Source organism: Genypterus blacodes, unplaced genomic scaffold (genome assembly GCF_046128005.1).
Source record: "Genypterus blacodes isolate CSIRO-AG114 ecotype Tasmania unplaced genomic scaffold, CSIRO-AGI_Gbla_v1 ptg000101l_1, whole genome shotgun sequence".
Lineage (NCBI taxonomy): Eukaryota > Metazoa > Chordata > Actinopteri > Ophidiiformes > Ophidiidae > Genypterus > Genypterus blacodes.
Window position 1 is genome coordinate 632541 of NW_027466905.1, and position 17334 is coordinate 649874.

Here is a 17334-nt window from a genome sequence, read left to right on the forward strand (position 1 = left end):
TACAAGGATTTAACCCGACACTCCAGCCTGCGTCGGAGCGATTTCAGCTCATAACAAAAGCTTCTCCCAGCTCCGTGCCTGGAGTCACAACCTCTGCTTCACACTTCAAATGTGCAAACAAGCAGTTCCTGCTTCACGGACAGAACTGCAGCCGCTAATTACACTCATCTTTCTTCTACGACGACAATCCCATCCAACAAGCTCGCGCCCTGGTTTAGCGCCTAGTTACCAAGCCGCTAACATTATCAAGCACTGTCTCACTCTCAGACGGACCGGGGGTTAGGTTTTTAACTAATTAAGAAAATCTAGTCAGATAGCAGAAAAATGTCTACCGCTAATTTTTCTGCACAAAACACACTGGGTGATACAAATATAGCCTCACAATGAAATTCAGCTTGCAGTGTGTTTGCAAGGATGTAAAATCATAGCAGCTGTGGATTTTCTGCAGCCACCACATCAGCAGAAAAGTTCCCCTTTGTACGGTGAATGTGACTCAATACTACATCACACACAGACACACACTAGCCACCAAATCTACACCCTTTTTTTTTTTTCAAAAATGGGGAAAACACTGACAGATCAACAATCAGGGGGATTTAGTTGATTATTGGCATTCTACTCTAGATTACTGTGGATTCAGCATCACTTTGTTTACATGCACACTGCAGTTAAAGCAGAGATGTGACTAAGTCAGATACACACACATGGAATTGATAAGATTCTGCTGTTCTACAAGTATTCACAACATCGCCTCCGTATGCAGTGAGTGCTGCAGGACATGCAGAGAAGTCTCACTCCAAGTTTAACTGCCTGAATAAATGGAATTACAAATGAATTACCTTAAGTCTGTTACTCGAAGGAAACGTGCTGTAATTATCTGAATTATCTCAAATGCTTTAAGGCAGATATGTGAGGAGTCGATTCACTTCCTTCATCGCAGTATAATGTACAATGTTTAAGTCTGAATGTGCATGTAAACATACTTTTGGATGAGCCTGTGAAGTTTTTAATAGAAAACAAGAGTTAATGTCAAAGAATTGCAGTATAAATCGTCAATGTTCATGTAAATGTACTAAGTCAACAATTACCTGACATTACATCATCTTATACTCCATACATTGACCCGCCGGCACCTTTAATTCACAGGAGCAAACCGCAGAGAAACTATTTGCAAATGCGCCGTGACCCCCGGGCCTGTTCCCCGCGTTACTGCGCCACCCTCCTGTTTCACCTCATGTATTTGTGAAGTAGGTTAAAATGGTGGGTGCACGGGCACGTAAGGATAGCGAGGACACTCCCCCACCGCCCCCACCCCCCTGATGACACACGGGAAGGGAGGAAGGCACGAGGAGGGCGATCAGGCGAGCGGGCGCAGGGAGAGCGAGAGGCCCCGGAGCATCACATGGGAATGTCAGCGTGTGCCGCGGCAGCCTGTACCTGCCACAGGACCCCGGGCCGCTTTTAATTAATCATCACACGGGATGAATAATTCAGCCATTATCACTGTGAATAAATAGAATGGCTGCTCTTCCTCTCCACACAATCTGTTTCAGTGTTTTCCTTAATAACCTGCAGATTAAGGGCTGGCCTCAGGTAAACATATCTCCCAGCTAATGGGTAGTGGCAGGATTCTCCCACTAAACAAATAGTCCCTTGATTCAGCAATTCTCCAAAGTTACTTCTTGTACATTAGTGTGCTGCCACTAAATATTATATTGCAAAATTACCCACCTTATCTACTGCTGAGCCAGCGCTCATTTGGGAATACTCTCCTACTTAGCGGTTTTCCGTTTGTGTGGGATAAAGAACACGGCGACAACAGGGAGCAAAGGTGTAAATCAATGACTGCTTCACTCCCGTTCTTTAGTTTGGTGTCTCGTCACCGTGTCGAGGATTTTCAGGAGAACTACATCCAAACCAGATTGCTGACATTAGGGTTTTTTGTAAGTTGGAGCATTTTAGAGATATTTGGCATTGGGTGACATCGTGAGAGCACCCAGAGGTTACTACAGGACAGAGATCCATGAAGGTCAAAGGTCATAGGACAACAGTTTCTGAGGTAATGGCGGATGTTGAATCTAATTAAACGTATAAATTCATGTGGAGGAGCTTTGAGAGGCTCTTAGCTGTGTTCAACAGATCCAGATGAGTCCACCGTCACTGCAGAGAAGTCTGAAACAAGCTCATAGATACAAGATGATTCCAACTATTACAACATAAGACATAAATGGGTGCAAGACAAACACCGTATATATACTTGACATTTGATAATGCATCAACAATCAATCATCAATTTCAACACGCATGTAAACAATAATTCAGAGGATCATGCCTGTGTCTCATTGGGTATCGTGTGTGAGACATTTGTGGTTCACTTGAGGTGGAGCCAGACTGCATGATGTAATGCTAGAGCCTGGACTGAAAGATGCTCTATGTAGCCGCTCTCACAGAGTCAAACATAAGAGGACCAAAGTCACGACAGCTCTCAAAGGTTTCTCATGGAAACTTAATCGCCGTTTTAATTTAAGTAATACTGCAAACAAATCAGAGGGTAGCTCTGTTGTTTGACATGTTTTCCATTTTGTGTTTCAAATTTCTCAAAATTAGAAGTTACAATTCTGAACACTTCAGTTTTTGTAGAATAATAACACTGAGAATGTCAGGTTTCATTTTTAGAAGGATGAAATGCTTTGTTAAATAAATGAGAGCACTGTTGGTGTCACTTTGGTCAGTGAAGAGTTAATAAGGAGTCCTGATATCTGCAGCACTGAATCCCTCCAGACGACCCTTGCATCCTTATCACCTTGACCTTTCAAAGGTCGACCGAGCACCCCAGGGGGACAGCAGTAAAAGGCCAGCACTGTTTTCCTATGATATCAATTGTTTCCTAAGCTTCTCTGAATCTGCTGTCAGGAAGTGTGTGTGTGTGTGGCACCCCGAGGACGGCACGGGGGGGCCAGAGCAGCACTGATTGAGAGCAACACCTGTCAGGTGAGGCGTTCGCAGTTGACGGCACAGAAGGAACGCCAAGTCGACTGCGATGACTGCTAATCTCTGACGTGGCAACCTGCCGGGTCGCCGTCGTTCTCCAGGGGGGAGCGCGCCGGGAGCCGGAGCGCCGGGAACTGGAGCGCCGGAGCATTCCAGGGCCGCAGTCCTGCTAATGTCTCCTGAGCAGAATGAAGCACGCTGATATGCTCTAAATACATTTCATTATCATCATCATGATTATATCACTAATTGTGTGTACTGGGTAATGTGCTGCAGCAGCTCCCTCCTGGGACGTGTCTGAGAGACTGAATGATTAAAACATGTATGATGAACCATGCATCAAAACGTCCCAGCGGGCTCCCTCACAAGATACATGTAACCGGCTCCACTGACACTCGGCGCCAGCCAACGGCAGAGGATGTGGTCTACTGAGGGTTGAAAGGCTGAGGAAGAACCTGGAGGCAATAACAAGACAGCAGGTGGATATTAGAGATGCAGGGGATTGACCTGCGTGACCCCGTCCATGTCCACAAACCCACAGTGCATCAGCCATAAATCTTCAGACATGACTCCAGCGCAGCCTGAATAATTCCACCAGCACACAATAACTACACTACGCTGCAGTGTGAGGGGAAAAAAAGTTTGTTTCTCTAAATGGGAGATTTCTAGAAAAAGTTCTGTTTGGAGAAAATAAACTTGACACATTAGCAGTTCAGTTTAAAGTCAGAATATGGGGAGGAAGTGCTCAGTCAATGCTTAAATTTTTATTCTTTATTCTATTGCAACTTTCTTCTTGTAACATTTAAAATGTTTTATTGAAATATTAAGACTTTATTCTAGGTTTTTTCAAATTACAACTTCAATATTGAAACTTTTGAACATTTTCATGACATCTAACTTTAAGTTTCTTTTTAAAAGAAAACTGCCCGTATACTCAGTTAAGGAAGCCAGATCCTCAGGTGAACATCATGGCGGCCGGCGTGGCCTCTGACTCCGCCTCTTTATGCACGTTTGACTAGAGAGGATAGAGTTTTTGTGACAGCATTTGATGAATGTTTAATCCAACATTCAAACATCCCAGACTGGGATCGAGTCCCCAGTCAGAACCCAGCAAAGACACACAGCAGGTGTCTGAAATATTCATTCACTACACGCTTCATTAAGAATGGAACACACCGAGGTCCCCGCTCATTTATTCATTTCGATTATCGAAACAAAAGACAGAAAAATGGGAGATTAAAACACGGAGGGTGCGCTATTCTATATTTGTCAGGCAGATTTGTAACAATTTGTTTTGTGACAAATAACTCAGCCTGCTCAGATCCCGCTGTCATCTTGCTGTGAGTCAGGCAACCACTGTGAGCGGAGCTTTCATGCGAGCGCTGTAACTAATCACTGCCTGACTGCCGCTCGCCGCCACGCTGCAGCCGTTTGACCTTTCACCCATCCAGGAGAGTCCGACGACTCGTTGCGGGGAGCGCACCGACACGTCGCTGAGCAATAAACCCTTTTCATATTTTTATTAATTAGCGTTGAAATGTGAGAATGAATGATCTCTGTTGGAGCAGAGTGACCGATGTGGCGCCTGTCATGGTTTGGGCTCATTTGTTTCTTCTTTGAGAGGTAAACGTGTCACTGTGCCGTGCCACCGCTGCTGCTGCTGCCGCCGCTGCTGGCTCAACACAGTCAAACCCTCTTTGAATCAATGTGTCACACAAAATTTCCCCACGGAGATCATTAAAGTTTCATCTAATCTAATCTAATTAACACAGAGACGCACAAGTCCTGTCACATTGTCCACGGATGCCTGCATTGTTAAGACATCATGGATTCACCCGAGTCTAAACACAAATCGCTGCCCTACTCTAATTTTCACCTGAAATTAAATAAACAAATGATGCGCATTTTATTTCCCCCGTTACACAAGAAAACAAAACATGACAGTGACTCTTCAGGACCTTATGCTGCTGGTTATTCTTGGTTAAGGAATCATTTGTTTATTCATCACCAACACATATAAGTACAATCATAATAAAATATTGGATGCTTTTTGTCTAAACAGTGCATTAAGCCTACATGCATGTAGAATGAAAACATACAAACACAGCTGTGATGGGAAAAACTGTTTATAGACACCTAAAGCATTTCAATTCATTCATATGCATTCTGTTGAAATTAACAACAAACCGTGAGTTGAGCAGTAGTGTTGTTTATATTGAAGCAATGTAAATATATAAACACTAAGCTTTATTATGATGTATTTTCTAAGCTTCTATTTTATCAAGTACATATTTTGAATATGTATTATCTCCTTGGAACACAATTATCCCGATTCTGAAACATGTTACGAATACATTTACCTATATGGTCGATCAATGTTGCGTTCGCGGGTTGTTGGGTTGTTGGGAATTCAATCTTGCGACAATGACAGTGAAATGACAGTTGGGCAGAGAGTATTCCAAAATGTTTGATAACAGTTTTGTTTGTTCTTACGTGTTCTTATTTCACTACACTCTACATTTGCTCTGTATTTTGCTCTTGTCAGACTTGCTGACTCACAAGTGGAAAAAAGTACTTTAGCTAACATTCGGTCAACTAGCATGTTGGCCCAAACAAAGTTGAACTTTTTACACTAACTATAATATTACGCGCTCTCTCTTTTAGATAAACCGACAGATAAACGCTCCACTCGAACACGGTGACATACTCGTTGACCTTCTTAGTGTAAATAGTAAAGAAAAGTCGACTTACCGCGTCTCCGTCTCCGCACTCTGACGGCTTCAAACTTGCCGCTATACTTTACTCGGCGGGGGAAGCCCCGCCCACATCCGGTACGTCACTTCCACAGCACGGCAAACATGGCGGCTGCCAGTCCGTCTGTTTCCACGGAAGCTCTCCCCAGCATTTCAAGCATAAAAACCGAACCGGCGGATGAGCAGGAGGAGCCCTGCGTCGGCCTGGAGGATGTGCCGGTGCGCAGGGACCCCGTGGTGACGCTCATGTCCCCGGTGAGCGGCCTGCAGGCGCTGGTGTGGTCGCAGGATCACCGCCTGGCCGCTTGCACCAGCAGCGCGCTGTCGCTGATGGAGCTGGTGTGCGACGTCCAGAGCAGCAAGCAGGACCTCACCCTGCACCGGACCTCCATCCCGGTGCCGACTGAAGCGCACAGGTTCCGGGTAAGTCTCCGTCAAAGCTCCGGGTGCTGGAGGTTTAGCACACACAGGCTAACAGACAGGCTGCTATCTGTCTGTCACATCAACATCACAACAATGAGAACAACTCACGTGCTAATGCTAACTAGCCTCTGATTAGACTCCAGCTGTGAGCTCCAATAAGGCTGTTTGTTTACTAGTGTGTGACAGGACATTTAACTCGTGCGCGCGTTTGTGTGTGTGTCATCGCCTCCAATCTCTCCAGGAACATTATCCAGGAATTAGTATGGAGTGCTTTTCATATAGTTTATAACCAAATTACTGTTGTGGAGCCATGAATGTCTCAGTACAGACAGTAATAATACATAAAAACCATGTTAAGTATGTAAACATATCTAGTCAGTGTGTTTGTCTACACTAACACTGATGTAGTAATCGTCATGTAAACACTGCAGGCTGGTAGTGATCAGACTCAGAGTGAAGAAGAAGATGAAGAGGAGTGCTACTGCAGCACAGTGCAGGTTCACATTAGGTTTGTGTTTACCAGCAAGTGGCCACAGTACTGCAGCGTGTCAGTAGGTGGACTGAGATTACGCAACACCTGTTTATTCTCCCACGTGTCGGTCTGAGTCACGTTCAGGTCTTAAGAGCAGCGCAGACAGATATTAGAGTGTTTGTGAATGTAAACTAAGGAGCGTTGGGTCAGAGCTGTGGTAGAAATAGAAACACATTAAAGGGTTAACTTGTTAATAAATTGTCTCAAACACACACAGGTGTGACATTGACATCTGGGAGTGTGTGGAGTTGGGCCTTCAGCTTGTTGACAACAGTAAACATCTATTAAACCCACAGCCAAGCAGACCGTCCCCCGTGTGCCGTCAGCTTGGCAGTAGTGTGTATTTGTGTGTTGCGTCACTTGAATGCACACATCCACTCCCCAAACTGAGTTAAATGATCTCAGCTGTGTGACACAAATGTTGACTCGAGATAATTTGGAGGGTTTGTTAAGTGAGAAACTGAACAAACTCTGATTAAATGATTTTTTTTCCCCGTTGAAAGTCTGCCTCCGAGCAGCTGCTCTGGCATGTAGACGCCATCGTTTGTGAGGTTCGCCTCGCTTCCAAAAGACAACTTGGCAGATTAAACGCCCGAAATAGCTGAATTTTTATAATTCACTAGACACAGTGACAGAAGGACAACGCTGGTTTCCTGCTCCTGTTTTTAGATGCGGGACAAGATGCTCGTAAACCGGAGTTGCGTTCTGACTCCACACATGGTGTCTGATCAATACACTGCTGCATTGGTTTGGGTTCATCGTGTTGGAATAGAAGATCATTTGCCCAAGGAGTGTGTTTGTCTCTTCGTCTGTTTGTTTGTAGGATAACTCAACATGTCGCACAGGGATTCTCATTAAACTTCCTGCAACTGGATTTGGCGATTCTCTTGCGTATACTCAGAGCCGTGTTCATGCTGTCCACGTACACGCCGTCACGTTTACGGCTTCATCACGGTGTTGAGTGTGTGTAAACACCGTGAGCTCAGATGTTGTTCGGAAGGCTGAAATGCCTCGCTCGCGTTTCACAAGCCCGACCTTTACCGCGACCTTTGCTTGTGTTTTCTCTCGATCAGGTGGGGCCGGCAGACGAAGTAGCTGAGGCCATAGAAAAGTTCTCCGTACATCCGGACCCGGTGGTGCGGCAACTCTTCCTCGCAGACAGAGCGATGAACCCGAAGCTGGCAGCGCACAAAGGGATGAAGTACGCCAGCTGGTCTCCGTTAGGTTGTGACTCTAATGGACGCTGCCTGCTCGCCTGCTTGACTCTTGACCACAGACTCACCGTTCATAACAGCCACAAGCGTCTGGAGTGGAACACGTTAGTCGATCTCTCCAAAAAGTACGGCGAGAGGCTAAAGGAGCGCGGCTACACCGTAAAAGACGAGGAGCCGCTGCAGGCCAACCTCCTGGACTTCGAGGAGCTGCAGCGGCGTTACTGCATGCAGACGCCCCTCAGGATGGAGTGGTCCAGCATCTACATCATGAAGCAGGTCCAGCCCAACAACGAGATCAAAGACGTGGAGATGATCCTACTGGCGGTCCTCATGGAAAACGGGGATCTTGTTCTGTGGAAATTTATTTTGCCCTTCATCAACGGAGCGGACGTTGTTTTTTACGACATCATCGAATCGGGCGTGACTCGGCCCAGTGACTTGGCCTGGTGGGAGTATGAAAACGGAGATCGGCGGATGAGCGGCTTGATAGTAGGCAGTGAGGTGGGACCGGTCAAGATCATGCCGGTCAGCCTGTCGGGGGTGAAAGGCTACTTCACCCTGCGGCATCCTGTCATCCTGTGGAAGGAGTGTGACGAGATCGCGGTGGAGAACATCAAGTGTGTCCCTCTGATCCACCCCATCCATCAGTCCAGCTGCAGCCTCATCGTCGCTACGCGCGGCTGCTACGTCTTCTGGTGTTTGCTCATGATCACGTCGGCCGGGTTGAACGTGCACAACTCTCACGTGGCCGGTCTGCACTCACTCCCCGTGGTCTCGTTGGCCATCAGTCATCGCGCTGTCACCGTGTACACGTGTTCCATAGACGGCTGGATTAAAAAACTGACTCCTACTTTCACGGAGAACACTTTGATTTTCAAACAGGAGGACCTGTTGAGACCCGAGAACTTAACAGGAAGACGAATACACGGGATCACGGTGAGCCACAACGGAGCGTACATCGCCCTGGCCAGCACGCAAGGAATGGTGGACGGTCATCACCCCGTCAACAGAACCTACCAGGTTCACTTTGTGACACTGAAAACACCAGAAATGGCGGCGGCCCTCCTGCTGAAGTCCCCCTCACAGAACCTCTACAAGCTGGCTGACCTGCTTGACCTTGTGAGGTGGCAGGTCTTGGAAAACAAATGCATCCCAGAGACGCTGCAGGAAGAGCTAGACCGAAAGATCCAGGAAGTGGACTCGCCCTACTTCTGGCGGTTCAAGCTCTTTGTGGTGCGCGTGCTTCTGCAGTCGCTGCAGGGAGCTCCGGCAGATCTGAGCTGGAGGCCGACGCACGAGGACATCAAGGTCTGCGTGGTGGGCGAGGAAGCGGGCAAAGGGGACAGCAAGGCTGCGCAGGGGGAGGAAGGGAGCAAAGGAAGCAAGGAGAAAGAGGTGAAGGAGGAGAATCTGGAGGAGCAGATAGCAGAGGTGCAGGCCTGGATTACCGCTGTAGAGACTCACCTGATGAGAGAACACATGAAGAAGGTTCTGGGTACTGTGTACCTCAACACAAGGTTTGCAGAGAACATCAGCATACCAACACACGGCCTGGTGCAGTACCTCTCTAGAGACACCAGCGACAGAGAAGCAGAGGTAAACACAGATCACACACATGACCTTTACACTCTTATGGTACACATGCACATGAACTGATCATTCATGAGGCCGTAGTTGGTGATGGTGAGAGGCAAGTGTACCGAGATCCACATATTGACCTGTGTTTGGCAGAGGCACACTCCTTGTTGAAGGTTCATCTCCAGGTGGTAAGATCTCTGAGGAGGAGGATCACTGAAGCCACTGGACTGGTTCATGTTTTGCCGTTGATCCTAAAGGCTTCTTCAGTTCTAAGCATTGTCTTGTAAAGGTATCAGTATTTAATCTCAGCCGTCTGGAGATATCTAACCGTCACCTCCGGAGTCTGTAGGCTGTTGAATGGACTCCTATGGAGCCAGGCAGCATTTAGAAAAAGCTCCTTTAGCTGCTCCACATGAAGGTTTGAGTCTAGTGAGGTACAAAGGTGTTTTGTCGATGCCTCAGTTTAAATTGGAGGTGCTTGTGTTCACGCTGTGTCTCGTCCTGCTCAGGTGCTGACGGGCCACATGAAGAAGAAGATGTACAAGCAGGTGTTTCAGGAGTACTGCAGCCTGTGTCAGGCCGCCATGCCCTTCACCGAACACAAGCAAGCCACCTGTGAGAACGGCCACATGTGGCTCAGGTACGGAGCCAGAGTTTCTGTCTGTATACATTTCTATACATTTGTGAGGATTGTAGCTAATAAAATGCCGTTTCCAACATGTCACTGTGAACTGGCCTGGAGGCAGAGGAGCAGACAGTGAACATCCTATTTAATAATTGTGTGTGTGTGTGTGTGTGTGTGTGTGTGTGTGTGTGTGTGTGTGTGTGTGTGTGTGTGTGTGTGTGTGTGTGTGTGTGTGTGTGTGTGTGTGTGTGTGTGTGTGTGTGTGTGTGTGTGTGTGTGTGTGTGTGTCATTTATATTACGTAAAGTTTATTATTTCGTTTGCATTATTTGACCAACGGGTATAAACAGCTGACGTTGAGGTTTGTTTAGTCCAGTTTAAATTCATCAAAAGTCCAAATCTGTGTGAATCGAGTGTCTCCATACTTCTAGAAACCAAATGGAGATGTTGTACTTGAGTACCGCTGTAACTAACAGGTAACAGTGGGGTCTCCGTCTGAATCTCATCTGCTAAAGTTGTCTTTTATTAGCTTCACCCCAGCAGGAAGTGTTTGCGCTCTCCATTTCCAGCAGCCAGGAGGCGAATTGAATCTTAATACCAGAAAACGCCGTCTTTGATGGTTTGTTTACCCTCACACAGCAGTAATCAAGCCTCCAACCTTTTGATATTTACCCACGCACCACTTCCATCCTCCGCTCACAAATATCCTCCCTCAGCCCTCACACCCTCCCGGAACAGAGAGCGGCGCCCCTCGTGGGCGGGAAAGGGAAAACGGAGTCGCGCGTGTGCCCATCAAACTCTACCTCGCCGTGGTTTCCGCGTGTGTGTGTGTGTGCACTCGCTCGTCTCCGTCCCTGCCATCCCGGCTCAGTAATGCCTCCCTCCCTCTCTCTCTCTCTCTCCCTCCCCCTTCTCCTCCAGGTGTGTGTTGTCACTGCAGGCCTGCCAGACGCTGACGTTCAGACGTTGCCTCCTGCTGGATAGCATCGCCCGACTGCCAGAGCCTGAGGGTAAGCGCCACTTTCCATCTCCCTCCACCTCCGTCTCACAGCCGCGCTCTCCATCAGCCCCGTCTCTCCCTCCTGTCACCTTCCACGTCGGCCTTCATCCCGCTCAGATCTCCCCTCCGCACTCTCACACACAGTCAAGTCTGAAAGTAAATACGTAGTGAAGTGAGTACACCCCCCCCCTAAACAAAGTAATAAAAGTCAGTAAAAAGTAATGAAACTTCATAAATCCATTTCTGGTCAAATCTTCCGGTGGAATTTTTCACTCCGGTTTTGGGAAAGTTTGGATGATGATGTGTGACAGTAAATTGTCTTGTACAATTATAATTTTGGTCGGGTGTAAGTCTGCATGTAGGCGGTAACACAAATACTGTCAGCAGTGATGTTGGCTTCTTCTGCGGCTCCAAGCCACATGCCCAATACTGACTTCTGCTGATTTCCTAACACATCCCATCACCATCACTTCCTCCAGGATCCGCTGCCACCGCTCCTATTCAGATTATATCGATTCGGATGTAGCCTTCATTTCCTCCCGGTTCAAATCAAATCCAGGTTCCAATTCTGCCGTATTAATTAAATTAAAAGTTTGACTAAAATATGCAAAATGCGCAAAATAGCTGTTAGAAATGCTCTCTTCCTCTGCAGCCGCTCCGTCCTTGAGGCTCCCTGGTAGATCAGGTTGGCACATGAAGCTTGGCGTGACATTGGGCATGATTTCTGATGTCTCTCATGAAGGCACTGACGTGTTTTAAAGCCGTTTCCACTGGATACTGAAACTCTGACCGATTTATCACTCACCCCTACTATGGACTCATGTTGTTTGGTTGGCAGTCGTTAAAGCACCAAACAGGGTTTTTTTTGCCGGTGCCAACACTCTGCGATTCCTTTGCTGGTTAAAGTAGAAGGAACGTTTGACCAGATTGGGTTTTTGAGTCTCGTCTGTTGGGTTTCTCTGCCTGTGAGCGACTCTATAGATCTACGCAGCAGGAAACCTCATAAACGTGGATAAAGGCACACACTTTCAGTTTCACTTCTCTCCTCGGTCTATATGCACAGCAGCTCTATGGTCTGAGTCTGAGTATGTGGCCATGTAGCTGTAAGGTTAGGCTGCATTACCATAACGTCTAAACTTTGATCTGACTTCACCTTTTCCTCCTCATTTCATTTGAACTGTGTTTTGTGTTTCTGTATTTTCTTTTCTATCCACCATTTAAGTTCATTGTGATGGACGTCTGGTTTCTCTCCCCACAGACCCAGAGTGGATTAAGAAGGTGCTGCAGGCGCCGTGCACGCTGTGCGACTCACCCATGGTCTAGAGCCGATCAGACGGAGGAACCTCAGGGCCGGACTTCCTGTCAGCCTCAGCTTTCTGTTGTCATGCAGGGTCTAATTTTGTTAAAGAAATGAAAAATAAGAGAAAAAAACCCAGCTACATTTTTTTTATTTTCATTTATTTTATGTTTTATGCTATATTGTTATCGTTTAAGTGTCAATAAAATAATTTGTAAAACATTTGAACACTTACTTCGTCGTGTTTATGCTTTAACTGTAATAAACAGGAAGTCCAATTCAGCCTTATGAGTATTTGGGCTTCTTGGTCGCATCACAAAAAGTGAAGATGTTAATGGAATAAAGTGCAAATATTTCAAGAATACTTTAAAATATTAGGGAACTAAAGTCATCACATATACACAGACTGACAGATTATTACCCACAATCCCCACTTTTGTCTTGACATTTCAACCTTTCCAGATATATTACAACTTTATCGTAGCATTTTAACTTTATTTGACCCTCAGCTTGTTTAGGCCTTAACGACATAATTGTTTAGCCCGGTTCCCAAATATTAATAAACTTCCTCACTTCCTCTGTTGCGCGGGCGAAGCAGAGCAGCAGCCTTCAAAGTGTGCAAGCGTGGCATGAGAGCGAGTGGATCAAACGCTCGCACTGAAACTTTACCCGTTTCTTTATTTCCACAGCTCTAAAATTAATCCGCGCTCAGAGACGGTGTTTGTTTCTTTACAGAACGGGAACAAAGTTTAAGATGTGGTTATAGGAGCTTTTTATTATTCAGTAGGACTTGAGCGCACCATAAATAAGCTCCCTCGTTCTCCTTGTGTTGATTGTATTTCCAAAGCTTTGGTGTACTTTATATTGCGAGTAAGTGGAACTCACTCTGCTAGTCTTATTTTAGTGTGTGTGTTTTCAATGCAACAAATAATGCAGTGTGAATAATACACACTCCATATACCTCCTTTAATTGGCACTGTAAAACAATTTCTGAGCTCTGGGAAGAAGAAGAGAAGAGGAGGAGGAGGAGTGATGGGGAGAGAACTGGTGCTCAGTCATTCTCTTAGATGAGGACTTCCGCTAATGTAAACGCGAAAAGAAGAAGAAGGAACGCGGAGGAAGACGAGATGAGGAAGAAAGTGGGAAGTGTGCTTTAAAACCCCGCCGCCGAGGCGTCCCGGGGGAGCGGCTTGTAATGAGATTCAGCAGTAATGAGGGACAGAACATGGCGCCAGATGTGATTCTAATTCTAATCAAGGAGGGGGGGGGGGGGGGGGGGGGGCCAGGGGGGCTGGAGAGCATATTGTTAAATACAATTAACCCTTTTTTATATTGTTGGGGAGAACAAGGGCTACAGGGAGGGAGACACGCTCCCCTCGGCCCTGTTCCCTCATCGAGGAGACATGGAGGTCAGTGGCCGGTGATCAAAGAGGGGAGTCGGGCCTGGGAGACCGGGCCAGCAGCAGAGCCCGGCTCTCCGCCCCGCAGCCCCTCTCATCCCTCACATCTACAGACCCGGCAAAGTATAGAGAGGAGAGGGGGAAAGGGGGTGGAGTGTTCCTGCCCTTCCTCTGGTGTCACTGGAGATGATAGCCTGCCCCGGGGCGAGGCGAGAGGAAGCAGCAGCTCCACTCGCAACACTCAGGACTTCATGAAAGGGACCGGACGCTGCTTTTGAAATATTTAAGTTGCTTTAGGTTTTTTTTTTTTCCTCGAGCCAAAGTTGACGTTTATTGACTCGAGACTTTGGGAAGATTCAGCCCCAAATGGGAAGAATGGGGTGGGGAGATGGGGGAGGGGCGGGGGGGTCGATTTGACTGGAAAGTGAATCATTTATCACATTATCTTGTCCTTGGATTCAAGAGCATGATGGTGTGTGATAGAGGTGTAGATGTGTGTGTGTGTGATAGTGTTTAGGTTTCATTATTTGTGTAGCAGCTGATATGACTGGGAGCTTTACATGATGGTTCAAACTTATTCATGTCTCATTCTGACACCGATGCTGTAAACATAAACACACATCAGGCTCCTCTGGGCTCACACACGTGGAGCTGCAGCACACAGATGCTGAATGATGAATGAAGGTGGTAACATAGAAGTGAAATCACATTTGAAAACGAAGAAACCAATTAACTAACCAACCAATGATCTTTTCTCAAACAATTTAACCTTTTATCTTTTATTCATCATCACAGAAAAAAATCTGCTTTCTGTTTTATTTTAACACATTTTTTTGTACAATTTGTTGTAGTTTTTCTTACATTTATTTTTACATATTATTCTAATTATTCACCTGATCAAATCTCTATCATGTATAAATTATTGTATTATATTTATATTCTATATTATTATTTTTATTATTATTATTATTATATTCTTTGTTCTAAATAATCTATTCTATATTCTGTTATAATATAAAGTGGTCTCTTATATTTTGGATAAAGATATAAAAGCTATTGTGACATTAAAGTGTCTGAGTACTGAGACATTCTGATGGAACTGATCAATATGAACTGATAATCTGTTTTAAATCCACTGTTGCTGTGAAATCAAGTGGCCATGTTTTCTTCATCAAACACGTCGTAAAGGAGCAAAGGTGAAAATGCTCAATGAAATCAAATTCCTCCTCATCATGCTGTGAGATGATGAGAGGGGCTCGGAGCTGCTTGAGTGAAAGTGTGTGTGAGAGAATGTACACAAAGGCCTCTCTGTGTTCTATGAGGTGTTTGTATGCGGCGGCTGTGGGGGGATCTGGGCTGCCGCTGTGTCATGTGTGCTAAAGTGGAGCTGGCGTGTCATGTGTGCTAAAGTGGAGCTGGCGTGTTGGGCTGTAAGGTTGGTGTCGCTGGGAGGTGAGCGCGGCGCTGTTACACAGGTTAGCCCTGTTTGCTTTGCTGTCACTTTGCCTTTTGTAATTACCGACTTCCCTCCCTTTCTTCCGCACTCGTCTGAGCTCTCTGAAGACTTCAAACAGAGGATTTTTCTCTTTGCATACAATATTTATGTGCTCTATGTCAGCGCCTCTGTGATATTAAACATTCATGGCACATTTTCACACTTTAATTTCTCCTGATTTCTCCTCTTGTTTTGTATATTTGGAAACAGGTTCATGCTGCCGTATTCTCTCACGACTGTCGGTTTGTTGTGTTGCTAACTTGCCGCCTCAGACGGGTGTGCCGTTCACCTGTGGGGAGCATCGCCTGCTCTCGACTCGCTTTACGTTTGTCAGAAATGTTTCCAAGCAGTTTGTGATGTCAATTCTCACCACAACCATAAAGAATCTCCAGCTGAACGCAACATTTAAGTACCTGTAACAGCTTTTAACACATACGTGCTAGGCTACAAGCTGAAGCTAGCTGAGGTAAATGTTCATTTTGTAATGGTAGCACTAGCTTGCTAACATCATCGCTACTGAACATTATACTTTCACCTGGCAGAAGACAGTAGCTGTGGTGGCTGATTGTCTGAATAATTGCTCAGAATGCTAAAAGCTCTAAAACGCAGCAGCTAATCAGAGCTGTAGATTCAGAGCTGAACGCAGGAGATAGCTCACAGTTTGACCCAAAGCTGAATGTTTCCCTCTGTAGCTTCAGTCTGAGTTAATCAAAACATTTACTTCAAGATCCAAAACTCAAAAGCTTTGAACAGCTAATTGTGTTTGTAACTTGTAGCAAACTTTTATATCAGTGACACGCTGATGTTTTTATAAGTTTTCGTTTGTTGTAGCAGTTAGCTACACCTCCACATCCCCTCCCCCCCTCCTCTCTGACCCTTCAGAGCCTCCTGACCTCAACAATCTGACGTCTCAGCTACGCCTCAACAATATCATTTGCGTAGAAAAGAACCAAACAGGAAGCCGACGGTCCCTCATCAGTGAAACAAACACGCCCGTCCCTAAAGCTTGAAACCCAAAATACACTGCGGTAAACACAAACGCTCTCCACCCCCCAGGAGACGTTCCCCCTCCGTTCCTAAAGCCTTCTAAACTCAGCCGCATCACTCCCCACCCCCCTGAACTTGTCGGCGCTAATGAAGTCAGTACTCGAGCTTGTCTCCCCCGCTGATGTGGTGAACATGGTTGCCTAACTGGGCGACTCCCTCCTCGCTGTGGGGTCTCCCGGGAGGCTTCGGTAAAGGGGGGTGGGGGGGAGTATTGACCCGAGACCGGGCTGGAGGAAGAGGAGGTGGCAGGGGGGCGCATGTCCATCATTAGAGCCACTTCTTGTTCTCGGCTTTGGGAGCGCTGAGGTGGAACTAATACGGAGCCGCAGCGTGGACATGCAGAGGGAGGGGCCACTTTTTACTGCTACATTAATTAAGCTGCTTCTCAACATGCTCCCCGTCTCCTCTTGTTCAGACGCAATTAAGTGGAGGAGGCGCTTTGTGTCGGGATGGTTTAACCTTTCTGCCCCATTCAGAGGAGGCCAGTCACTAAGTACCTTCACTGAGGCGCCGCACGGATAAGCTGCAATCTGCCATCCAGAGGTAAACAAAAGGGTCAAAAGACAGGAAAGTCATCAGTAATCTATAATCTGTAATCTGTAACCTGTAACCTCTGTCAGATGCACTGGCAGCAGACTCAGAGGGGACATTGTTGTGTTATTGTATACGAGAAATGACACTATACAGAAGCAACAACAGAAGAAGCAACTTAAATACATCAGCCCAGTGAGCGCCGCACCGCGAAGCATCAGCATCAACGCCATGCAAGTGTGAGGAGAGATCATCATCATGTTGTGACACGTGTCCTTTAACTCTGACATCATACCTCAGCACTGCTACTCTGATACTTCAATACATTTGATGGCCATCATTTGTATACATTTCCCTTTTCCTTGCCACTTCCTGTTCCACGTCCCTCATGTTAATAAGCTCCACATGATGCCAGTCTGAGTGTGATTGATGGACAGTCGCTCCTTTAT

At 46.3% G+C, this 17334-nt stretch overlaps 1 protein-coding gene across 1 annotated transcript; it reads left to right on the forward strand.

Moving 5' to 3' along the window:
* Positions 1 to 5844: 5844 nt before the first annotated feature.
* gtf3c4 (general transcription factor IIIC, polypeptide 4) lies at positions 5845 to 12607 on the forward strand. Its single transcript, XM_076159975.1, has 5 exons — positions 5845 to 6167; positions 7773 to 9509; positions 10001 to 10131; positions 11037 to 11125; positions 12374 to 12607. Exons 1-5 carry the CDS (start codon positions 5850 to 5852, stop codon positions 12436 to 12438), a joined length of 2340 nt encoding a protein of 779 aa, XP_076016090.1. The 5' UTR covers positions 5845 to 5849; the 3' UTR covers positions 12439 to 12607.
* Positions 12608 to 17334: the final 4727 nt, after the last annotated feature.